A 26,704-nucleotide genomic window follows, 5' to 3' on the forward strand; every position below is an offset into this window, starting at 1 on the left:
TTCTTTGTCCCAGATGCAAACTGGAAAAACCTGTTTCGTTGGGGGTTTCGTCTCCCGGTCTCTCAATGGGCGGTGCGCATGACAGAAGGTTAGATAAGGTGGTGCCTTTTTGTGATGTCACTTCACACAACCACCCGATCCCTCTTTGTTTATGCCCCAGACAGTGCCTCTCTCTGAAGCCCCTGTGCTTTTGTTTTCACTCTTCATTAAGGTCTATGGGAGATAAAGGCAGACCGCCTGCTTTTGGGTGTCAGGCTCTGTGATAGAATTTATTTCTGCAGCAAGAGATTGCTTTAGGCGCGCATCAACCAGTCTTCAGTTAAGGCTGACCAGGTATTGGCTTTATCCTAATATTCTGAAAGAAAAGGACGAGATTCCTGGAGATAGTAACGTTGTATCAGCTCTACATTGCCGTGAGTGCTATTCTGGTTACTGTATTTTTTTTTTTTAACATCATGCATGCTGCTAACTCAGCACCTTAACTTTAACCAAGCAGTTGCAGGAGACCTATTGTTCTCCTTCTGTCCTCCTGTCCAGGAACAGGTTTCACCGAATATATGGATCGGCTGTGTGACAGGTGTCTGCAGCTGCTGCAGGACTTTGTGAACTTCATTCGAAGAGTCTCTTCAGGGCTGGTGCAGCAGATTAAACAGTGCTTGCTTCAGCTAAGCGAATGTTGTTGCTGCAGGCGAAGGAAGTTCGATGTCAGACAGCTATACCGGCCCGTCCTGGAACAGCACGAGAAAGAGGCGGCCCAGGAGTTTCTGCGGCACATCGAGACAGGTAAGGCAGGCAGGGGCTCTCTAGAAGGATAAACCTGGGCTTCACACAGCCAAACTGGGCTTTCGGAGTGCAGTGCTATAAAGGGTGCTAAGTTAGACGCCAAAAGTATTCCATAACAGCAAATTTAAGCACCAAATCTGTTACAGAATACTGGCCAAAGTTACTTGGCAGTTTTAGGCACACCTGCTTATGCCATATCTATAGCAGTTGTAACTGTGTGCACCTGCTGCAATACTATAGCAAGGCATGTTTATCCACTCCTACTTTAGCTAAGATAATGTTCAAACACCTTTCTGACCTCATTTGCAACTGGCTTTAAATCAGGGGCTTAGCTAGGTGGGGCCACGGGGGCATGGGCCCCCACAGATTTAGCCCTGGCCCCATCTATTTTCGACCCCCCCTCCCTGCCGCCAACCCTCCTCCACCACTTTTGACCCCCCTGCTGCCGCCGACCCTCCCCCCGCCACCACCGCTGCCAGGTACCTTTGCTGGTGGGGGTCCCCAACCCCCGCCAGCCGAAGTCTTCTTCAACGCCGGTCTCCGGCGCGTTTGCTGATCTGTTTCTGTGAACCCTGACGTCCACGATATGCATGCAGGATGTCAGGAGGGAGGACTCACAGAAACAGATCTGTGAATGCGCCGGAGACCAGCGCTGAAGAAGACTTTGGTTGGTGGGGGTTGGGGACCCCCGCCAGCAAAAGGTACCTGGTGGCGACAGGAGAGGGGCGGCGGTGGCCGAAAGTGGCGGGGGAGTGGCGGTGGGGGGGGGGGGGGTCAAAAGTGTGTGTGGGGGGGGTCGGCGGCTGGGGGAGGCAGGTTAAAATGTGCCCCCCACCTCGGGCTCTGGACCCCCTCCCGCCAAGGTCTGGCTATGCCCCTGCTTTAAATTAGTCCCTAAGGGTCCCTTTTACCAAGCTGCAGCTGGCTTCAGTACATGTTTTACACGTGCGCTGAGGCCCCCTTTTACCACAGCTGACAAAAAGGAAGTCCCGCCTTCCTGCAGGAACTAGCAGTGCGGCAAGTAAAGCACTTGCCGCGCGGCCATTTCGGGGGGGAGCCCTTACCGTCACCCATTGAGGTGGTGGTAAGGGCTCCCGCGTTAACCTGGCAGTAACTGGGCAGCCCACAGCAGTGCCTGATTACTGCCAGGTACACTCCAGCGTTAAAAAATAAATACATTTTTGTAGTGCCGGAAATGATGGCTCACTAGGGGTGGGAAGTACCGCCGGGCTGCTGCAGTAGAAATTCTGAGAACTCCTATGTGGAGGGAAAATTACCTAACAATCAAACTAAAGTAATAGTTTTGAAACAGAAAAGGCCTAGCAAATTGGTGCCTAACTTTTGGCAGACTATATAGGATCAGGGCCGCAGAGAGGGGGGGACAGGGGGGACAAAAGTCCCGGGCCCGGGCCTCCATGGGGGCCCGGCGCCGCCGCCGCCTGGCCCGCCCTCTGTCGCCACCTGGCCTGCCCTCCGTCACTCCCAGAACTAACCTTAAGCCTCCTTTCACTTCGCAGCAAGCAGCAGCAGGTCAGGCCACTCCTTCCTTCCACGTCCCGCCCTCGCCTGACGTAACGTCCGTGAGGGCGGGGCACGGAAGGAAGGAGGAGAGGCCTGCCCTGCCACTGCTTGCTGCGAACTGAAAGAAGGCTTAAGGTTAGTTCCGAGGGCCCGACCCGATAGCGGGTGGAGGGGGGCCCGGCGATCTCGGGTGGGTGGGCGGCGGGGGGGGCCCGGCGATCTCGGGTGGGCGGTGACCTCGGGTGGGCGGGGCCAGGCGATCTCGGGTGGGTCAGGGGCGGCCTTGTCCCGGGCCCGGCTCCGGCTCTCGGCGGCCCTGTATAGGATGAGGGGGTGACTGTATATGAGCAGGGATATGCTGATTTATCTCATACATATTCATTGTGAATATCCCAAAACCCTGATCTGTTGTTGGGTCACTGGGACAGTCTTGGGAAGCTCTGGGGGTAAAGACTACCTGAAGAAAGCTGGGGAAATGTGCGGGCTTTTTTTTTTTTTATTCAGTTCACTGATTCAGCACATTACTAAGGTTCCTGAAGTACTTCTGAGAGAATGGTTTCAGTAGCAGTTATGCCTGGATGGGTTTATACAGTATAAAAGAAAGAGCCAAAAATCTGGTATTATAAATTTTATGAAATACTGTTTAAATGTGTTTCCATAAGTGAAGGCAGATTATTGAGGGAAGGTCTGAATCATGAAAGCTTTCATCCCATTCTGTATGAGAAAAGTCCATGATCAACAGGGCTGTGCACAGTGTTGGTTGATTGGCCTCTTTACCGTACATTCTTCTGTTCTGTAAAGTCCCTGAGCTGCATAATTGCAGAGACATAACACAGATCTTCTGTGCCTAGGGACTCATTCTTTTATTTTTGCCCTTTTCCCCTGGTACATAAGCACCGCCATACTGGGAAAAGACCAAGGGTTCATCAAGCCCAGCATCCTGTCTCCGACAGCAGCCAATCCAGGCTTCAAGAACCCAGCAAAACCCCCCCAAAATATATATTTTTAATAATGTTCAATGGACTTTTCCTTCAGGAATCTGTCCAAACCCCCCTTAAACTCCGTAAGGCCAGCTGCTGACACTACATTCTTTGGCAACAAGTTCCAGAGTCCAACTAAACGCTGAGTAAAGAAAAACTTTCTCCTATTTGTTTTAAATCTACCAAATTCTAGCTTCATCTTGTGTCCCCTCGTTCTATTATTGTTTGAAAGTGTAAACAAATGCTTCACATCTGTTCACTCTACTCAGCTCATTATCTTGTAGACTTCTATCATATCACCCCTCAACCGCCTTTTCTCCAAGCTGAAGAGCCCTAACCGTCTTAGCCTTTCCTCATAGGGAAGTCATTCCATTCCTTTTATCATTTTTGTCGCCCTTCTCTGCACCTTCTCCAATTCCTTTATATCTTTTTTGAGATGCGGCGACCAGAATTGAACACAATATTCGAGGTGCGGTCGCATCATGGAGCGATACAACAGCATTATAACATCCTTGTGTTTGTTTTCCATCCCTTTCCTAATAATACTCAACATTCTGTGCGCTTTCTTAGCCACTGCAGCACACTGAGCAGAAGTTTTCAACGTCTTATCAATGATGACTCCCAGATCCCTTTTTAGGTCTGTGACTCCTAACACGGAACCTTGCATGACATAGCTGTAATTCGGGTTCCTCTTACCCACATGCATCACTTTGCACTTGTCAACATTGAACTTCATCTGCCACTTGGACGCCCAATCCCCCAGTCTTGCGAGGTCCTCCTGTAATCTTTCACACTCCTCCTGCGACTTGACGACCCTGAATAACTTTGTGTCATCTGCGAATTTAATTACCTCACTAGTTACTCCCATCTCTAGGTCATTTATAAATATGTTAAAAAGCAGCAGTCCCAGCACAGACCCCTGAGGGACCCCACTAACTACCCTTCTCCATTGAGAATCCTGGCCATTCAATCCTACTCTCTGCTTCCTATCTTTCAACCAGCTCTTAATCCATAGTAATACCCTACCTCCGATCCCATGACTCTCCAGTTTCCTCTGGAGTCTTTCATGAGGCACTTTGTCAAACGCCTTCTGAAAATCCAGATACACAATATCCACCGGCTCCCCATTGTCCACATGTTTGTTCACCCCTCAAAAAAATGCAGTAGATTGGTGAGGCAAGACTTCCCTTCACTAAATTTGTGCTGACTTTGTCTCATCAGCCCATGTTTTTGTATGGTACGTCTCCCATGCCTTCAACCCATCCCCCTCTGGGTCTAGCATCTCTCCTTCCCACCCCACCCCACCCCCCAGTCATGCATCTTCCCTTGAATGCCTCTCCCCTCTCCCACCAGGTTCAGCCGCATCTCTTGTTACCCCTCCCCCAGGTGTAGCTTCTACCCCCTTCAGTCCATCCAGCATCTCCCTTTGCTTGCCTTCCTTTTGCCACTGTTGCTGCCAATGTGGCACCAGGTTGCAGCCATCCAAGCTGAAAGGGAAAGGGTAAAATGGAGCACGTGGGCCTTTAAGCCCCTGTGTATGCTCACAGCCTGTCATACCCCACCCCTCTGTAATGGAGGAGCGGAACAGAGCAAATCTTGAGCCTGCATGGGGTTAAAAGTTCAAATGCTGCCTGCCTGCCTCCCTAGCTTCTGAAAGAGCTGCCACTCCTGTGACTGAGGACATACACCAGGTGCTCCTCCAGTGCCCCCTTCATGCTGGTGCCTAAGTTTTCATGGCCTTTCTGTACCCCCACTTAGCAAGCCGGTCTATAAATATCTTAATAATTGGAAACATGGCCTGTGGAACATTTTCCTGACAATGCAAATAGAATTAATGCTAACTTGTAGAACTTTTCACTGTTTTCCAAACAGATGTACTCTTGTGAACAGAGTAAATCAGTGGACAAAATGGTGGCCAGGGCAAGGGTTGTCACCATCTTTCTCTTTTAGACCTGCATGCATGTGGACTCATGGACTGACTCAGAGTGACGGAGTAGCATTCCTGCTGCTGCATTGACTCCTGCTTGGTATCTGTGCTCTGCATGTAAAGTAACAGAACCGTAGTGTATAAAAATTATGTGTGTGTGTCAGTGAAAATACAATTGAGGTGCCCTTTTACAAAGGCACATAAGGTCCGATGTGTGTCCAGCATGTGCCAAATCGGCATTACTGTCCGGCTACTGCATGCTACTGTGGGGCACTTACCTGGTGGTAAATGGCAGTTGGCCTGCGCTGCATGCTTACCGCCCGGGTAGCGCGTGAGACCTTACGACTAAGTCAATGGGTGGCGGTAAGGTCTCAGTCCGAAAATGGGCGCATGCTGGTTTCAATTGAAGCGCATGTCCATTTTCCGGGCCCTTAAAAAAAGGCCGTTTTTCCTAAACGTGGTAAAAAAAATGGCCCGTTGCGCACCCAAAAACGTGCTCGTTCTGCCGCAGGCCACTTTTTATCTTGGCTTAGTAAAAGGGCCCCTGAAAGAGGTTTAATTTCTGTGTATAATTAAAAAACGATTAGGTCAATATTGAAAAGTACTTACCTAGATAACAGCACCTGATATGGGGTTAAGTGCTGCTGACCAGGCTATTCAAGGTGCAATCCGGTTACAAAATCTTCTTAATACATAATCTAATAAATAATTTCAAATGAATTCATTGAACGTTAGTGTTTCTTTAAAAAAAAAAAAAGGCCTGTATTTTTTGTTTTTGTGATCCACGCAGGTTTTGAGACATCGCCACCGAGCACAGAATCCCTGGAGTCCTTAAGGACATTAGCATTTTCAGAAAATCCAGACCTTCAGCAGTCTGCTGCTCTCTACTATTTACACATGAGCCAGCATTGTAAGTAGGAATTGCATATTTTATGACCCCCCTTTTTCAGATTTATCTTTTGCCATTGGGCCTGAGTGAAACTCTGAGGTGACATGCTCAAGCCCAGTAAGGGAAGGATGTGTAGGAAGACAGCCTTTGCCAGCCAGTGGCCCTAGGGAGGCACCTAGGAGGAGGCATCTCTTCAGCCGTGGAGCTTGTAGGGGCTTCCTGATGACCTGAGTACAGGGCCACCGAGAGACTGAACCGGGGCAGGGTCACCACCACCAGGCCCAGGGCAGGGCCGCTGCTGCCACCCCCCATGGATCACAGCCGCTCCCACCCCCAGATCGCTACCGTAAAATGCCTTATTGGCTGGCGGGGATCCCGAGGCCCTGCCAGCAGAAGATGTCTTCCAGTGCTGCTGTTCTGCCGATTGCCTGCCCCTGTAGCTGCTTTTTCTCTCAGGGCATGCTTGGTTTCAAAACCGAGCCTGCACCCTGAGAGGAAAAGCAGCCACTCAGCTGGGCAGCAGTGCTGGAGTTGCTCCTCCGGGTTCTCCCCAGCCTCCAAGGGGGGCCCGGCCATGGTGCCGGAGTTTTCTCTGTCCTGCTCCTGTCGGGACGCGATCACTCAGGTCCCTGCAGGAGCAGAAGAGAGAGAGATCCTGGCACCGGGGCCCCCCTGGAGGCCCGGGCCCGGGGAATTTCCCCCCCCCCCCCTCCTTCTCGGCGGCCCTGCCTGAGTATGATGGCCAGAGGCAGGGGTGGGATAGGAGGATGGTTCAGGGTGATAAGACTACAAACAACAACAACAAAACTACTTTGTGCTGTGTTTTATTCAGACATTGTGGAGGTCATTTTTATAAAGTTTTTTTGCGATTAAAATGATGATTTATGTGCGTAAAAGGCCTCTTGCATTTTTGGATGTGGCCTAATTTTCTATGTGGTACTCATGGGAGGCCTTTTGGCAGAACAAGGGCAGAGTCACAATTTATGCACGTACAATTTACACATGACGTACGCACATTGCATGTGCTTTTCACGCTATTTAGACCTGCGTCTCAATCTAGGCGCTATTTTTGCAGCATTTTTGCTATCATTTTATCAATCTACATAGCACCTATGTGCCTTTGTAAAATAGGTGCCTTCCTGCCCTATTAACCTAGGCACCTTGTTATAAAATTACCCTGTGTATGTCTTTACTCACTAAGGTTTTTTTTCACTAAGATGCACTAAAAATCAGATGGCGTTAAACACTGAGATGCCCATAAGAATATAATGGACGTCCCAGTGTTTAGCGCCAACTGATATTTAGCACGAGCTAAAAACTCTAGGTCACCTTAGTAAAAGATCCCCTTGGTTTTGTGAGCAGATGTTAGGAGCAGTATCTGCAGCAATACAAATGAACAACAGTAACAGGAAATTTGCATATACAGGGATTATGGGGTGAATTGTGGTTCTTTGTACATTTTCTTCCTTGCTTTTCATTGTTGCTTTGGCTTTTGGTGTGACTTTTTTTTCTTGAAGTTTCCTAGGCAATGCCAAGTGAAATTTCAAGGGAAGGAATATATGTTCTTGGATCCCCTACAACTAGAGAATCTTTTGCAGACTCAAGAAGCTAACCCCCCCCCCCCTTTACTAAGCCACAAACAGGGGGTTAAGAGAGTTAATGTGACACCTGTTTAGCAACATTTCACGCAGAATTCCCCAGCTGCAAAGGATTCAACCTTTTATTACAGAAGGTTTTCCTTCAGGAGAGACTGCCTTGAGTGAGATTTGGTGATGGTTCGGTTAAATTGGAGCAGAATGATTTATCAAAACAATTTGAATTAAGTCTACTAAAGAGTCAGGTAAAAGAAATGAGTCATATTCATTGTTTGGTCATTCTAGTGCTATATTTTCAAGAAGCTTTGTAATTTGATGCCCTCAGTTGGCCAGAATGAAGCAATGACCCTAAGCGTTATTTATTTATTTATTAGGATTTATTTACCGCCCTTTTGAAGGAATTCACTCAAGGCGGTGTACAGTAAGAATAGATCAAACATGAGCAATAGGCAATTAGAGCAGTAAAAATATTCGAACAACAATACAAAGTATGGCATGGTATACTACTTAACACAGTCTGAATTACGGGAACCACTGGTTTTAATCTAATTCCTTATTCTATTTCCCAGTTGGTAATTGATTATTGGTCTCCCAACAGGTATCTAAGTTACTACTTTTATCCAATTGGACCTCAACGCTTCCAAGCTTGACTGGTCTCAAAGAGATCACACTTTGCTCAATATTTAAATGAGCTGCCACGCTATTAATGGAGCTAATCTTATCATTGGTCCATTTTCAGAAGGACCCGGTGCTCACCGGTTAATGTAAAAAAAAACCAAAACCTAGGAGGAAAAACCATTAACCACGAGCCCTATGTCCATAAATATATCTTACTATTGAGAGAATAATATTCAACAAATAAATTAATAGAAATCTGTCACCTGTTGACTTTTCTTATTTTGTTAATATTTTCACTGACTTTCTTATTTTCTTATTTACTAGCCGTTGAGCCCGTGAAAACGGGCTACTTTTGGAATGGGGGGGGGTTCCGAGCCCCCCCCCCGAGGTCGGCGCCGCCGCCGCCGCCGCCCCTCCACCCGGCCCGAGCAGCAGGCACATCAGCAAAGCTGCCGTCAGGGCGGGCTTCCTTCTCTGCCTGTGTCCCGCCCTTGTGTGACGTAACGTCGGCGAGGGTGGGACAAAGGCAGAGAAGGAAGCCCGACGGCAGCTTTGCTGATGTGCCTGCTGCTGCGTGGTGATGTAAGTTCACAGTGCTCGGCCAGATGGAGGGGCGGTGGCGGCGACTCCGGGGGAGGGGGGAGGGGGAGCGGTTCCGACGTCTGCAGCATGCCAGTAGAGACTTCCCTCTCTGTCCCGCCCCCCTCATCACGTATTGACGCTGGGGCGGGGCAGAGAGGGAAGTCTCTACTGCACATTTGCGAGTGAGTACGGTCACTCGCCGTTTATATGTTTGATATCCACATCAGTCAACAAAGGTACCTGATTGCGGCAGCGGGGGAGGGTTGGCAGCGGTGGGAGGGGGTGTCAAATGTGGCGGGGGAGGGTGGGCGGCAGGGGGGTGAAAGCAGGGGGGCCAGGGCTAAATCTGAAGGGGCCCATGCCCCCGTGGCCCCACCTAGCTATGCCCCTGCTATGTCACTCACTCCCTAACACTGGGATATCCCTCTCTTTATACAGCCCATTCATACGAAGGCCAATTCTATGTATGTATAATATATAAGAAGGCCCAGATTCAAGAAGCAACAGCTTCCTCACCATTCCATGATGGTCGAATCCACCCTTAAAAGGGCCAAGAGCTCCAAGTTGCAAACCGTGGTACCCTCAGGGAGGGATGCTCAGACTCTAGAATCTTTTGGGAGGAAGGTTTACCAGGGTGCTATGCACATTTCCTGCAGTCATACCAGCTCTATATGAGTATACAGTAGCAGAACCTTGTGCAAGTATGGTGGAGTTTGCAGACTCCAGGGCAGGCTGCAGAGCTACATATGATGCTTTCGATAAGGCATCCAAGATCTCCGCCATTTGTGTTGGAATGCGCAGACTTGCTTGGCTGCATGGTTCAGACCTTGAACCAGCACTTCAGGAACATAAGAATAGCCATACTGGGTTAGACCAATAGTTATCTAGCTCAGTATCCTGTTTCCAACAGTGGCCAATCCAGGTCACAAGTACCTGGCAGAAATCCAAATAGTAGCAACATTCCATGCTACCAATGCCAGGGCAATCAGTGGATTTCCCATGTATGTCTCAGTAGCAGCTTATGGACCTTTTCTTCAGGAACTTGTCCAAACCTTTTTTAAACCCAGATACACTAATTGCTGTTACCACATCCTCTGGCAATGAGTTCCAGAGTTTAACTAATTGTTGAGTGAAAAAATATTTCCTCCTATATGTTTTTAAAGTATTTCCATGTAATTTCATTGAGTATCTATCCCCTGGTCTTTGTACTTTTTGAAAGAGTGAAAAATCGATTCACTTTTACCCATTCTACACCACTTAGGATTTTGTAGACCTCAATCATATCCCCCCTCCCCAGCCGTTTCTTTTCCAAGCTGAAGAGTCCTAACATCATTAACCTTTCCTCGTATGAGAGGAGTTCCATCCCCTTTATCATTTTGGTCACTATTCTTTGAACTTTTTCTAATTTCACTATATCTTTTTTTCAAATATGGTGACCAGAATTGAACGCAATCCTCAAAGTGAGGTTGCATCATGGAGCAATACAAAGACATTATAATATTATTCATCCCTTTCCTAATAATTCCTAGCATCCTGTTTGCTTTTTTGGCCGCTGCGGCACACTGAGCAGAAGATTTCAGCATATTGTCTACAACAACACCTAGATCTTTTTCTTGGATGCTGACACCCAAGGTGAACCCTAGCATCAGGTAACTATAATTTGGATTATTCTTCCCAATATGAATCACTTTGCATTTGTCTGCATTAAATTTCATGTGCCATTTGGATTCTCAGTCTTCCAGTTTCCTAAGGTCTTCCTGCAATTTTTCACAATTTGCATGTGTTTTGACAACTTCGAATAGTTTTGTGTCATCTGCAAATTTAATCACCTCATTCATAATTCCAATTTCCAGATCATTTATAAATATGTGAAATAGCACCAGTCCCAGTACAGATCCCTGTGTCACTCCACCACTATTCACTCTCCTCCATTGAGAGAAATGGCCATTTAAACCTACCTCAGTTTTCTGTCCAATAACCAATTCCTAATCCACAACAGAACATTGCCTCCTATCCCATGACTCTTTAAGTTTCTCAGGAGTCTCTCATGAGGAACTTTGTCAAAAGCCTTCAGAAAATCTAGATACACTACATCAACCAGCTTCAAAGAAATGAAGCAAATTGGTTAGGCAAGACTTCCCTTGCCTGAATCCATGCTGATTCTGCCCCATTAAACCATGTTTATCTATGTGTTCCATAATTTTATTCTTTATAATTGTTTCCACTATTTTACCCAGCAGTGGCATCAGGCTTACCTGTCTGTAATTTCCCAGATCACCCCTGGAACCTTTCTTAAAAATCGGCGTTACTTTGGCCACCCTCCAATCTTCAGGTACTATGGACAATTTTAACAAGAGGTTACAGATTACTAACAGCAGATCAGCAATTTCATGTTTTGAGTTCTTTCAGTACCCTTAGATGCATTCTATCCAGTCGCAATGATTTACTACTCTTTAATTTGTCAATTTGGCTGAGTACATCTTCCAGGTTCACCGAGATTTCTTTCAGTTCCTCCGCATCCTCACCCTTGAAACTGATGGCCATCCTGTTTTGAGAAGACAATCTTTTGGTGACAAGGTGGAGGAGGTCGCTGACCTTTATCAAAAAGAGAACTGATACCATCAAGTCACTGTCTTGGCCCACCCCTTCTGTGACCTCAGTATCTCAGAGGTTTTCAGGTGGTAGTCATGACCTCTACTCACCCCCTTCTCAGCTCCCTCAGAGCTCTCACTTTGCCCAAGGCAGTACTGAGCTCTGAAGTACCAACTGACTCCTCAGTCTAAGCTAGGGACAACTGGCTCAAAGAGAGTATAGCCACTGTAAAAGTGACCATCCCGGAGAGCCTACCGGTAGGAAGGAGGATTCATTTTTTTCCAAGAAAAGTGGCCCCTTGTAACCTCAGACCAGTGGGTTCTCAAAATAGTCTGGGCAGTTGCACCCTTCATTTTGATTATCTTCCTCTGTACCTATTTTAATTCCACTATATAATTTCACTATATCTTTTTTTGAGATGCAGCCACCAGAACTGCACACTGTATTTAAGGTGCAGTCGCACTATGGAGCAATGCAGAGGCAATTCAGTACATTGACAGAACTAACATATCATGTAAGAAGTATATATTTCAAGACCTGGATATAGTTGCCTGGTTTCTCTGAGTAAGAAGGTTAGTCCCCCATTTTAGTGGGAAAAGTCTGCTCACTTTCAGCTCTATGTCACCAATGGGGTGCATTAGGTTTCAGTGAAGATTAAAGTACATCTGTCATTCGCAGATCCTAACTGTGCAATTTACATATATATCAGCTCCATGAACAAAATAACAGAAATGCAGATATAGATAAGATCAACTCTTTTGTTGTTTGCAAATTGTAGTTAAGAAGTAGCATCAGTAACAGGCAGTGCCCAAGAAGGCATAGGAAAAACCCATGGCATTTCAGCCAAAAGCCCAGAGCACAATAAAATTATCTTCCAAAAAGTTTATCCCCTTCCCAGTTTACACCCAAAATAAATGTCTTCTGTTTTTTCACAAGAAACTTGCATGCAAACACTATTTTCTATGCATATGCTTCTCAATTCTTTCCTGAGCCTGCATATTTGTGGGAAAAGTTGTTACCTCCTGAGAATGGAAGTGTATTAGCCCTTGATAGATGTCTTCTGTTAGTGGGCTTTCTGCCATTTTTCCTTCCGTCTCGGTATCTCCACAAGCTTTGAAACTCTCCATTGACTCTTTTCCTTCTTTGTTAACCATTGCATCAGCTGACTGACTCTGAGGAGTTCTCTTATCAAAGATATTAGTTCTGCAATATCGAGAATGGAAAACACTCTACATGAGAACTTGTTAGTTTCTACGTTTTCAGTGAATGCCTCTTCTAAATTGTTTGAACAATGTAATCGTTTAGGGGCCCTTTTACCAAAGTGCGGTGGGCCTACCGCCAGCTTGCTACGTGACGATTCGGCTTTACCACTGGGCTCCCGGGAGAGCCTGGCGGTAGTTCCCGTTCCCAGTGCGCACCACTTAAGGTGCTAGAAAATATTTTAGTATTTTCTAGTGCTGGGGGCGTGTTCGGTGGTAATCAGACATTGTCGCGCACTGCCTGGTTACTGCTGGGCTCCCCCAGAAAATGGCTGCCTGCCAATGCCATTGATTAGTGCATGGCCATTTCCTTCCCTGCACTGAAAAAAAGCTTTTTACCGGCAGTGGTAAAAGGCAATCTCGGCGTGCGTCAAACCCACGCAATGACGCCACCAAAAGGCCCCTTTTACCGTTGCTTGGTAAAAGGAGCCTTTAGTTAGTTACTGTTGAACAATCTGTGACAAGGACTGATTCACAAGTAAAAGCGGTAAACCCTGCATTAGCAGCAGTTACTAAGGATAATTTGTTAATATATTTACAAATGGAGAATTCAGCATGTGCACGTAATCTGAGACTGTTAAACATTCCAGTTATGCATTATTCATCTCCGCTAGAGGTCTTTAAAATATACCTATGTGATATACTGCAGTTTCCAAATGATGAATCAGTGGAGAAAGTTAATTTTTATTGTCTACCTAGAGGCTCCAAAGAAGTTAAAGAAGAGGGTGCGGTTGATGTGATTAATTCCCCAGACAGTTTAGATTTATCTAGGTTTTTGGAATCCTCTGTAAGTAAGCAAACTACTTTATTAGCTGTATTTCAGTCAGAGGAATTTAAGTTAAAAACTGTAAAAGCATATTTTCCTAAAAAGAATGTATTGTTTTGTGGTCAAACAGAGCAGTTGTTCCCTGATGTCTCCAGGCTGACTCAACTTCATAGAAAACTTTCCTTTAGTTAAGACCTAGGCAGGGGCGGCACGACCATTAGGCCACCTGAGGCGGCACTCTTGTGGTGGAAATGAAAACGGTAACGGAATTCAAACACGCGTGGGATAAGCATAAAGGAATCCTGTGCCGAAGGAAGGGATCCTCAGGAGCTTAGTCAAGATCGGGAGGCGGGGCTGGAGGTTGGGAGGCGGGGATAGGGCTGGGCAGACTTATACGGTCTGTGCCAGAGCCGGTGGTGGGAAGCGGGACTGGTGGTTGGGAGGCGGGGATAGGGCTGGACAGACTTGTACGGTCTGTGCCAGAGCTGGGGTTGGGAGGCAGGGCTGGGGAGGTGAGGATAGTGCTGGGCAGACTTATACGGTCTGTGCCTGTGCCAGAGCCGGTGGTTGGGAGGTGGGGCTGGTGGTTGGGAGGCAGGGATAGTGCGGGGCAGACTTATACAGTCTGTGCCCTGAAGAGCATAGGTACAAATCAAAGTAGGGTATACACAAAAAGCAGCAAATATGAGTTATCTTGTTGGGCAGACTGGATGGACCGTGCAGGTCTTTTTCTGCCGTCATCTACTATGTTACTATCTCCCCGGTGTTACTCAGCAGCGGCAGCGATTCCCATACACTGCCCAGCCGCCGGCACCCGGCATCCCCCATTCGCAGCATTACCCAGCAGCAGTAGTGATTCCCATACGCAGCCCTGCTGCTGGCACTCGCCTCTTCCCTTTACTGCAGCTGCCTCTCTGGTGTAACTTCCTGTTTCATCAGAGGCTCAGGCAGCCGCAGTAAAGGGAAGAGGCAGGTGCCGGCGGCAGTACAATGCCACAAACGGGCTGAAGGTAGAAAGGAGGTCAGCATCTCGGCCCGGGGGGGGGGGGGGAGGCAACATCTTGGCTGGGGAGGGCGGCATCTTCCCTTGGGCAGGCCCTGAACCTACTTCCCTGTTTACTAAGGAACATATATGGGTGTCTCGAGCATTAACACACACTAAAAATGCTTGCACACCTTAGTAAACAAAGCCCCTAGAGTTTGTAGGAACCTCTTTTTTACCTTAAGTTTCCCTGTAAATGCCAGATAGACTTTGAGAACAACTGGGGTTTTTTTTAATCCAGTTCAATTGGAGACTTTCTTGGTTAATGAACTGATAGCTAAAGATCAAGGTTAATTATTTTTCTAGCAGCTGGAGAATAGATGAGTTTGTTTATATTTGGGTTCTAAGTTAGGTTTGTTTAGCCTGCAGGGTCAATCGTTGATAATTATGGAATATTTTCTTGACATTCTATCTGTTCTCCTTGATGTGAATTTGTAGAATGATCATAATTTAGATGTTTTTCTTTTGAAATCTGCCTTTCTTTTTCTGTATTTTTGCTTGCAATACTATATTAAATTCTAACGTTTAAAAAGAAACATAAAATTTTATTTTTTTAAAGACAAGTTTGCTATGTGCTAGGCAGACTAATCTCTTACCTATTAAAGTCAAACAGGAAAAATATATGGGTCAGTGCTGAAAATGGGTTGGGTTAGGAGGGGACCATATTTTTGCAGGGGCAAGTGCGGTGGAGTAGTCAGAGGGGAGGGAGAGAAGGGGTAATGCTAGCCACCTCTCCTCTCAACCAGCCCTTCTAATGCTGTCCCGGACCTGGCATAAAATTTCCTGCACAAAATGCACGTGGGAAGCTTTTGAAACGGCTGCATTTAAATGCAATCTCCACTAATGGTTTCATTGTCTGTGCTGAAATCAGTTGAACATTGGGCGCACAATAACATGTTAACCCCCCCCCCCCCCTTTCAGCACTAGTGTTAATTTGAGCATGGGCTTCATGGTTCCTGCAGTGTATCACACCACTTGTGTGTGAAGCAGTTTCAAGCTAACCTTTTCCCCTTCACCCATAAGAGCTATTGTAGTGGTGTACAGTTGGGGGCAGTGGGTTTTGGAAGGCTCAGCAGACAAAATAAGGGAGAAATGGTGAGATGTGTACCTGGGAACATTTATATGAAGTCCACAGCAGTGCCTCCTAGGCAGTGGTGTGCTGGTAAATTTTTAACAACAGGCTCTCTCCCCGGTCCAACTCTGCGCCCCCACCCCCACCCCCACAAATTGCAGAGCTGGCTATATCCAGGGAGAGAGCCGGGGCGGGGGGGGGGGGGGAGATCATGCATTACTCTCTCCGGGAATTTTTTTTTTAAATGCTTCCAGGTTCCAATCTAATTCAGGTTTAACGTGGGATAAAATGCCATAAATAAGTAAATAAATAGATAGAAACTCTGAACATTGAGAACCTGATTCCCATAACATGATGTCTGTTTTAGAAGCCCATTACCAGGAGAAAAAAAAATCTCTGCACCAATAACAGGGTTAAATGTCACAAATAAGTAACTAAATAAATAGATAGATAGAAACTCCGAATGTTGAGCACCTGATCCTTATAATATGACATCTGTTTAAATGACCCTTTACCAGGAGAAAAAAGATCTCTGCACAAATATAATACATGCTAGGGTGTCCCTATAACCAGCCCCTCTAAATGACACACTGATTATGATATATAATAAATTACTACTCTATCTATGAAAAGTTATTCCATTACTATACGTCCTCTGATTATACTTCCTCTGATCTCTATGTACATATGTATGCTGCCAAAGCTGGCATGTTTGAAAATATAAGTGAGATTGAATTAAAATGCTACCAACAATAAAGAACGACAACATGGATGCAGCACCTGATTCTTATAACTTAATATCTGTTTTAGTGGCCCTATACCAAGAGAAAACAAATTTCTGCACAAATATAATACATGCAAGAGGGTGTCCCTATAACCAGCCCCTCCAAATGATACACCAAGTACGATTTATAACAAATTACTACTACCTCTATGTTCATCTGTATGCTGCACAAGCTGGCATGTTTGAAAATATAAGTGAGATTAAATTAAAATGCTACCAACAATAAAGAACGACAACGTAGATGCAGCAGCTCATAAGTTTGCTTGATTTTGTTTTGGGTTTAACGGCGAAGACAGCTGCGCGGGAAGGGGAAACAGACTAACCTAAACGGTCTGTGCCCTGAAGAGGACAGGTACAAATCAAGGTAGGGTATACATAAAAAGTAGCACATATGAGTTCATCTTGTTGGGCAGACTGGATGGACCATGCAGGTCTTTTTCTGCCGTCATCTACTATGTTACTACTATGTAAATAGCTTCAATGTTTTGTTTTGTTTTATTTCATGCTGTCTCCGTCCTCATCCAAACCCAGCATCATCTTCTTCCTGCTCCTCTGCGAGTCCTACCTCTCTCAGCTTCCATTCCCTCTCTGGCCATTCTTCAAACCTTACTCTTCCAGCAGCTCTAGTGGTAACACCTGACGCTGCCTGGTCGACCCGGAGCCTTGTCTCTGCCGAGTAGTGTACTGCCCCACTGATGCAACTTCCTGTGGGTGGGATCTAGCAGAGAAAAGGCTCCGGGTTGGTCAGGCAGTGGTGATGGGGGGGGATGATGAACCTAAGGGACAACATGACGAGGTATGCTGGGGGCTTATGGACAGGTGGGGGCTTGGGGAGGAGGGAGAGAGGAGGAGAAAAAAAAACAGATGCTTGTGTGCTCGCTGCCTGACTCCAACAACCGGCTTGCAAAAATCAGTAAAATTTAACAACTGGCTCGTGCGAGCCAGTGCGAGCTGGCTCCAGCACACCACTGCTCCTAGGGTGCCCCATTGCTGTCTTTGGGGGACCCGTCTACTAAAAATGTTTTTCACTTGTGCATTGTTTTGTTTTGTTTTTTGAAAATTGACTGAAAAGATAAACTCACAGAGCACAAAACCTTGTTACAAATGGTATTTTTGAAAAAAAAAAAATAGATACATTTCTTTTTCGAAAATGGTTACATTTGCTATTCGGATTTGGTACGTTTAACGCAAAACGTCCAAAGTGGACTTAGACGTCATATCGAAAATGCCTCTCTGTGTGAGTCGAGAGATTTCATCCACTGTTTTAATTTTTCATGCAGTGAATACACAACTGCCTGAAGAATACTTGGAGCCTTACCATTGTTTGCTGCAAAGCAGTGATCTGGAGGTTCAGCAGACGTCTTCCTTATCATTGGTCAATTTTTTGCTTGAAGGAAATGGTGAGTATGCACTCTTATTTTCCCACTTGACTTGGCTCTTCCTTAACCGAGCAAGCAGGAGGTAGTAAAAATATTTTTGGGTTGTTAGAATGCTGCAAAATCTTGCAGTACAATGGAAACATAGAAACATGATGGCAGATAAGGGCCAAATGGCCCATCTAGTCTACTCATCCTCAGCAACCACTATCTTCCTCTTTCCCTGAGAGATCACACATGTCTATCCTGTGCTTTTTAAAATTCAGACACAGTTCTTGTCTTCACCACCTCCACCAGGAGGCCGTTCCACACGGCCACCACCCTTTCTGTAAAAAATTGCCTTAGATTACTCCTGAGCCTGTAACTTCTTAACTTCATCCTATGCCCTCTCATTCCAGAGTGTTCCTTCATTTGAAAAAGGCTCACCTCCTGTTTATTAATACCACGGAGGTATTTAAACGTATCTATCATATCCCCTCTCCCCCGCTTTTCTTTCAAAGTATACCTATTGAGGTCTGTAAGTCTGTCCCCATACTCTTTATGACAGAAACCACTGACCAATTTTGGAGCCACCTTCTGAACCGACTCCATTCAGTTTATATCTTTTTGTAGGTGTGGTCTCCAGAATTGCACACAGTATTCTAAATGGGGCCTCGCCAGAGACTTATACAAGGACACTATCACCTCTTTTTTCCTGCTGGTCATTCCCTTCCCTGTGCACCCAAGCTTCCTGCTGGCTTTGACCATCACCTTTTCTACAGGAATGTTAAGCAGTATTTCTTATGCCTGAGCTGCTTTAAGACTTCAATGGTCATTGTGCTCAGTGGCAGTATTTCTCAGAGCACATGCATATGTAACAAACTGAATTTTACTAAATCAAAACATGCATTTTAATAACAAAATCAAATTCACAAAAAAAGTCCAGATGTCATTATAGAATAGGCTGTCACAGCACAGCACTGGGTTGCCTAAAAGGAGGTGCCTCCATAGTGTGCCCCCATAGTCTTTCCTCCTCAGACATTGACATATGTAGGTACAAGTTACATGGTCTGAGAGTGAAACAACAAAATATAGCCTGAGATGAGCTCAGTTCTGCCCCCTGTGGACAGATGGACATCATTAAATTCATCATCACAAGTTAGTACTGATTATTATTGGGGCCAATATTCAGACTGCAGGAGTTAGACCGGCTAACTCCTGCGGTTGGCGCTAAGCCCAGATTTTCAATGCCAGGCCACTGCCGGTGAGCGGCATTGAATATCCGGTTTAAAGACAACTGGCTAAGCCGATATTCGGCGCTAGCTAGTTATCTTTAAACCAGTCAAAGATATCCCACGTTTTCATGCAGCCAAATATGGCCACTAAACCAGCTTTAAAAACTGGCAGATAGCTGGGTATATCAGCTGATATCTGCTAGCCGCTAGCTGGCAATGTTCAGTGGGAGATAGCCAATTATCACCCGCTGAATATCGCAGGATAGCCAGCTACATACCATTTAACTGGCCAGGTGCCATTCCTAGCTGGTTAAATGGTTTTGAATATTGGGGGGATTGTCTGTGTGTCAAAAATAACAATTCAGTTCCCATTCCTCCAATTAACCCCCGCTGAATATCGCCGGATAGCCAGCTACGTACCATTTAACTGGCCAGGTGCCATTCCTGGCCGGTTAAATGGTTTTGAATATCGGGGGGGGGGGGGGGATTGTGTGTCAAAATTAACAATTCAGTTCCCATTCCTCTATGATTGTACCCTCGGTGGTAGTTGTTCTAAGGGAGGCTTCAGGTACTATTTCTGCCTGTACTTCAGCTGTTCTCTGGAGGACTTTGGCGTGTACTGTAGGGAAGGGAGCTTGGATTTACCTCATGTCTTTGTCAGTTGTAGCTCATGGTGAGTTGCTTTCAGATACAGAAGTTATTTCCTGTCACCTGGGGGCCTTGTAAAACACAGAGAAATTTGAGCCCTGGCTTCTCTGGTTGTCTATTGTTCTAACCATCAGGCTACTCCTCTACTCCACTACAGTCATTCTTGTGCTAATTAAAAAAACCCAAAAAAAAAACAACCTGGACCTGCAAAGCAAACATATGTATCCTGTCTAATATACAGGAGTCAAAACTGATTATATTCATTCCTGTTTAGCTGAAACAATGCTCTTTATTCTTTGGGTGCTCTTATTTGAATACTGGCCAACAGGGGTTGGGTTACTTTTGCTATGAAACAAAAAAGGATCTCAGGCATAATAAATTCAGCTTTGCTGTCTGGCTTGTATACATGCACTGTAATATCAAATAAGTCTCCCAACTAATCTTCATGCCACTACAAGTTTAGGCATGATCCTGTTCTGTGTACTTGGACCACACAAGATCTGCTTTGCAATTGCCATTATGCCAACATGTCCACTTTGCATTGTTCTCAGCTCTTAGACATCCTCTCACTGTACGATGATTCAACTACCTTTTGGGCCTTCATATGTCTTCAGTTTCTGTATTTTTCTATGTTCAGGAAGCATTTACTTTTATTGGATACGATATTCCTAATTCCCATCTTGTAACGTAGGTTTACTGTCTCCCCAAACTGAACAGAGAAGGGCGAAAATGGTAAAAGGGATGGGAGGACTTCCCTATGAGGAAAGGCTAAGACGGTTAGGGCTCTTCAGCTTGGAGAAGAGACGGCTGAGGGGTGATATGATAGAAGTCTACAAGATAATGAGTGGAATGGAACAGACAGATGTGAAGCATTTGTTTACACTTTCTAACAACAATAGAACCAGGGGACATAAGATGAAGCTAGAATGTAGTAGATTTAAAACAAATAGGAGAAAAGTTTTTCTTTACTCAGTGCGTAGTTAGACTCTGGAACTCGTTGCCGGAGAATGTAGTGACAGCAGTTGGCCTTGCTGAGTTTAAAGGGGGTTTGGACAGATTCCTGAAGGAAAAGTCCATTGAACATTATTAATTTAAACTTTTGTTTTGTTTTTGGGCTTTTGCCGGGTTCTTGAGGCCTGGATTGGCCACTGTCGGAGACAGGATGCTGGGCTTGATGAACCCTTGGTCTTTTCCCACTATGGCGCTGCTTATGTTCTTATGATTCATTTTACATCAGAAAAGAAGATATATTGAGACTGATTAGCTTTTTTTATGCTTATTGGCAGTAAATAAAGAAGCAGTTGTCCAAATGGGTTTACTTGAGCCAATCCTGGAGCTGCTGGAGTCAGGAGACTCCATTGTCCAGTGCAACTCCTGCGCATGTATCATGACTTTGGCAGTCTCTGGTAAGTGTATTATCGATACAATACGATTAGTCAGACTGTAAGATTGTGTATGGGACAGCACCAGAGAGAAAGACCTCCATTAAGGCTGTGCTCCTATTCTGAGGGAAGGTGCATGGACTATTGGCTACAAAGACTGCAGAACCAATTCTGCAGTAAGATTGGTAATGACAGCTTTGACTGTTAATGAAATGGAATCGAGATCCCTGGATAGCATCGTAGTGCATTTGGCCTTTCATCACAAGGGTCCCACATATGCATATGCACTCGAACAATTTATTTTCTTTTGGTCTTATATTTACAGAAAGGTCCTGGTGTCACTTCCTTTTCCACCAGCATTAACTGGATCTCCTAACGTTATGTACCTAATTCCAACACTATCCCTCAAATTCTGTTTGCACATCCCAATTTGAACAAGCAATTTAATTGAACAAGCAAATTAACGCCGATAATTGAAATTTTAACAAACAATTATTGGTGCTAAATGGATTTAATGACATTTTATGCGCAGATCCAAAAATGGGGCGTGGCCATGGGAAGGTCATAGGCGGAAGGGGACATGCCCACAATTTATGCATGTTGTTATAGAATAACGGGGATCTGCGACGAATTTAGGCATGGGGATTTACAACAAGATTTCGTTGGTATGAATGGTCGTGCCTAAATGTCATTGCGGTTCACGGCACTAAGCGCTATTCTAGAAAGGGTGCCTAACTTTAAGCAACGTTTATAGAATAGCGCTAAGCGCTATTTTTTTCAACGCTGATTTTTTTAGGCACCGCTTATAGAATTTAGTCCTATAGGACGAGATTCTATATATGGCGCCTAAAAAAATAGGTGCTGAAATCAGTGCTGACTAAGCGTATTCTATAACTGGCACCTAGATTTAGGCGCCGATTATAGAATACACTTAGTTGATATTTCAGCGCCTAAATGTGCGCACATCCATTTACACCAACTAAAACATTGTGTAAATCTTGGCGCATAGATTTAGGCGCCTGGGCCATATTCTATAACTAGGTGCTTAAATTTTGGAATGCCCATGAATTGCTCATTTCCCCGCCCTTAACCGTGCCCCTTTTTTCCTGCACTTGAGAGAAGTTTGGCGAACAGCATTACAGAATATGCTTAGCGAGTTGTGCGCCTAAATTCTAATCTGTGCCAATTAGTGGTCATTATTGCTTGTGAAGTGCTGATATCAGCGCTCATTAGCTTGTTAAGCCAATTAAGTTATGCACAGTGTTATAGAATCCACGCCAATTTTGGCACCTAAATCTAAGCACACTATATCGAATTCGGGGGGGGGGGATAGTTCTGAAGTTCTGTAGCATAACAACAAGTGATTAGAGCACTCCCTCCTCCCCCCCCCCACCCAAATGAGCTCAGTGCTCTGTATCTTTTCTTTGATGAACTTAGGAATCCCTGCGACTGAGGAAGTGTAGTAGGAAATTCAAAGAACTTTCCTTTTGGAATTCTTCAAAGATGACTCTGAACTCTGGTCAATAGCTGTCACTGATGGGTGATGACCTGACTTCTTCCCTCCCCTAGAGCTGTTAATGTTCCCTCTGTGGCATCCCTAGCTCCAGCTCATCTGGAAAGCAAAAGGTCTGACTCAAGTTCAAATACAGGTCCTCCTCCACATGGGAATGTGCAGCACTTCCACTAAGACACCAGGCTAGCCCTTTTGCATCTTTCGATCATTTCCTGATATAGTTCCATGGAGGCAAAGAACTAGAATGCAAAATGTGCCCATTCAAAACAGAACTGCAGAATTGTGAGAATGAATTGAAACAGAATGTTCCTGCTATTGTGCAATGTTTGTATCTTGATTCAGTATTGCAATATCATTTTACTGTCTTGTATTTTGCCTTATACATGCCAAAGAGTGAAAGGGTAGATGAAAACTCCATAAGTTAAATGAACTGTTAGAGATTCTTCTTTAAATTTTGAAATGTTACGTTATACCATGTATTCCTTTGACAAAAGACCAAGTTACTGTTCCTGGCTGCTGAAGCCTGGCTTCTGCATCCTGTTTATTTCTGAAGGTATTGGGGTTGCAGGAGCAGCCACGGGTGACAGTGACATACCTGAGAACCTGAAGTCAAAGCATTACCTGACTTCAGCAGAGAGAGCAGATTCCCTGGGGACTAAACACAAGCTGGGATTGTGGATGGAGGCTATTAACATGATTAGTTCACTAATACTCAGGAAGCCTCTGGCCTGGATTAGACATCCTAACTCCAAACACTGGGGTTTCCAAAAGAAAAAAAAAGTCATCGATATACGAAAAGAGGCAGTCCGCTAGCATTTGCAAAGTGAAAATTTTAAAATTATGAAACAAAATCTTATAAGTAGTGGCCACCTAGTTACTTTGATCTTGCATTGCTTTAGTCTTTGGTTTCTTAAATTTTTTCTTTTTCTGTTTTTGACGACTGAGAAACTTTTGTGGCCTGGTCTCACCCCTCAATGGCTTCCAGGATGTGGAAGCAACAGAAACCCCTCTGCATTTATCAGCAATCAGTTCAGAAGGAAGAGATTGACCTGTTTCAGTCAGTTTGTGTCTCACTACAGATGTAGACACATCAATAGGGTTCAATTTCCAGCTTAGTCAACTGTGATAGCTGCCCCTCTAGACAAGCAACTAATTGTGATGCTTGCCCCTTGCTGAAAATATTAGATGAGCTTCCATCAGTACAGGAAGCCTAAGCAGACATCCAGAAAATGTACCATGGCTTTCAGTTCTAGACATATTTGACAATCTAGTTTCCCTTTTGAACGATGGATAAAAATGACTTTGGTCTCTTTTTATAGACCGAAAACTCTCTCTATTTTAGCTATTTGACCTATTGTCATAATCTAGACATATTCTATTGCAACCTAAAAAGCTTAAGCACCCAGTGATGGGCCTTGGAAGAAAACAAAGTTTGCAAATTCCATTTTGTTTTGTTCAGTAAGTCAGCCTGATGACTCTGTAATTTGCATCATTTACCAAGGTCTGAAATTTGTGGAAGTTGTGAGATGCCAGTGAAAACGAGCTCACCTGTCAGAAGTCACCATGTGATCATAAGAACCCCTGAGAAGTCTCCTCACATGATTCCTGCTGCACGAGTTCTGTAAAAGAGAAATAAACAACAAAAAAAATCAGTTCCAAGAATTGAGGTTAAAGTTGATTACATTCTGTTACTGTCTAGCTTATGTTCAGTTTAGCAACAGGACAGCAAGTTAGACAGTCTTGTGGATGTGGTTTAACTTTTTTAAACGTAGGATTTTCTTTTATTGGATTAGCATTTCATGAGACAATTTGGCCTATGCCTGTAATGTTTAGAACTCCCTTAGAAGTGGATTCATTTTGCTATACTTCTGCTTTTGATTACCAGAAGTCGTATTTTTTCTGCCACTTTCTTCAGGCTCAAATGTATCAAAAGCCTCATTATTTGTGACAGAACCAATAAGACAGTCAGCTGTTTTCATCAATTTGTGTGTTTATAAAGATCCCAGTGACTGACCCAATGATCCAGTACTGATATCCACCACTGTTGTACAGAAAACAAAAGTTAGATTCCCAAACTTGGCTTCTGCTTCTCAGGCTACAGTTACATGGAAATACTTTAAAGCAAATAGGAGGAAATATTTTTTCACTCAACATATATTTAAGCTCTGGAACTCTTTGCTGGAGGAGGTGGTAACAGCGTTAGCGTATCTGGGTTTAAAAAAGGTTTGGACAAATTCCTGGAGGAAAAGTCCATAGTCTGCCATTGAGGCAGACATGGGAAGCAACTGCTTGCTCTGGGATTATAGTATGGAGTGTTGCCACGATTTGGTTTTCTGCCAGGTACTTGTGACCTGGCTTGGCCACTGTTGGAATGTCAGACTTGTGAGTTCTTGTACCAAGTAGAGCGCTGCTGAGCCTAGTACTCAGACCAGGTTCTGCTTGGTTGCTGGACAACCCCGGGTTTCACCTGCGCTGACCGCTGTTCCCCAGAGGTTCAGCCCCTAGGTGCAGGTGGCCTACAGGACTTACGAGGCGGAGCTGGAAGTGGGGTGGTGAACGTATTGGCCAGGCAGGCAACAGGCAAAAGAGTGATCTAGGCACAGGCAAAGTCAATAGGCAGCCAGCAGGCAGGGGAGTAATCCAGGAACAGGCAATGTCAACAGGTAAGCAGCAGGCAGGGGAGTAATCCAGGTAAAAGGCAAAGTCAATAGGCAAACAACAGGCAAGAGAGTAATCCAGGCACAGGTAAAATCAGTAGGCAGGCAGCAGGTCAAGAGAGTAATCCAGGTACAGGCAATGTCAGTAGGCAGGCAGCAGGTCAAGAGAGTAATCCAGGTACAGGCAAGGTCAGTAGGCAGGCAGCAGGCAAGAGAGTGATCAAGGTACAGGCAAAGTCAGCAACAAGGGAGAAGTAGATAAGAAGCAAACTACTGAGCGAGTAACACCTACCAAAGTAGAAGCTGAAGCATGGAGTCCAGGAAGAGCTCAGCTGTATCTTGTATAGGCACTGCTAGCATTATACAGTACAGATGTTTATTCTCTACAGTGGTTCCCAAACCTGGTGCTGGAGGCACCCCTAGAATAATAACTTTGAACTGAATCAAATCTGGTTAGACCATAGATCAGCAATAGTTTGAGCAATCTGTAGTCTATTTAACAAGGTCTTAGAACAACCTATCAAAGCAAGGTTGCAATAGTCAAATCGAGGCAGCAAAAGCGACAGAACAAGTATCCTAAATGAATCTACAGTAAAATACTTTTTTAATAGCTCTTAATTTCCTAAGAATATAATAAGTGGACTTCACCATGATGTTTCCCTGAAGCTGCACTGTAAGTAAGTTCAACCCTCAAACTTTTGGAATGTAGGTCCATTGAGAAGGCATATTATGCTCAATAGTAAAATGAGAAGTATATCTCAGATTATTATTAGCTCCAAGCCACAAAAACTTCATTTTCTCCTTATTCATTATGAGTCAGTGAACTGAAATCCAATTCTCTATTATGCTCATACATTCCTTTTTTAAAAATTATTTTTTTTGAGCTTTACAAATATACGACAAACATTTTCAACACAGAAAAACAAGTACATGAGTACATCATACAATAACCAAAGCTGAGTTTTATAAACAACACTATATATAGGCTAAGTAATAAGAGAAAGAAAATGATCTAGATTTTTCCATTTCTTAAGACCAGCTGGAGGACCCAATGAGGAATAAGTAATAGACTATTTATATTTTTTTGTATAGTAAAATCCAGTTCCACCAGAGATAGATTCACTTGAGAGCTGTCCTTCCAATGCAAGATAATTAATTTTAATGCAACAGATATTAGAAAGTCAATAATTTATCATCATCTGAAAGAAAAAATGGAATACAAATGGACTTCCAGGTTATATATTTTGGTAAAAAAAGATGCTTGGAAACCAAAAATCTTATCCCAGACATCTGACCAAAACAAAACTAGATTAGGACATTCTATTAAAAGATGTATAAGCGTTCCTGTATATTTTTTGCATGACTAGCAAAGGTCAAAATTTGAGGAACCAGACAATTTACTCTTTCTTAGAGTCCAAAGAAGAAAAGAGATTGTGTTAAAGTAGCTGATTTGGAGTCTCTTGGGCCATTCAACCAAACTTGAGACCAATGAGTATCTGAATAT

At 44.6% G+C, this 26,704-nt stretch overlaps 1 protein-coding gene across 2 annotated transcripts in view; it reads left to right on the forward strand.

Moving 5' to 3' along the window:
- Positions 1-370: 370 nt before the first annotated feature.
- Positions 371-26,704, forward strand: part of LOC115466922 (vacuolar protein 8-like) — an 85,255-nt gene continuing 58,921 nt past the window's right edge. The window contains exons 1-5 of one of the 2 annotated variants that reach the window (XM_030198504.1): positions 371-413; positions 538-783; positions 6,002-6,121; positions 17,691-17,810; positions 20,935-21,054. In XM_030198504.1, the coding sequence (XP_030054364.1) occupies positions 558-783; positions 6,002-6,121; positions 17,691-17,810; positions 20,935-21,054 (586 nt within the window). In that variant the 5' untranslated portion in view covers positions 371-413; positions 538-557. The remainder of the gene's footprint in view (positions 414-537; positions 784-6,001; positions 6,122-17,690; positions 17,811-20,934; positions 21,055-26,704) is intronic. The other variant, XM_030198505.1, reaches the window with a different exon arrangement.

This window comes from Microcaecilia unicolor, chromosome 3 (genome assembly GCF_901765095.1).
Source record: "Microcaecilia unicolor chromosome 3, aMicUni1.1, whole genome shotgun sequence".
NCBI lineage: Eukaryota > Metazoa > Chordata > Amphibia > Gymnophiona > Siphonopidae > Microcaecilia > Microcaecilia unicolor.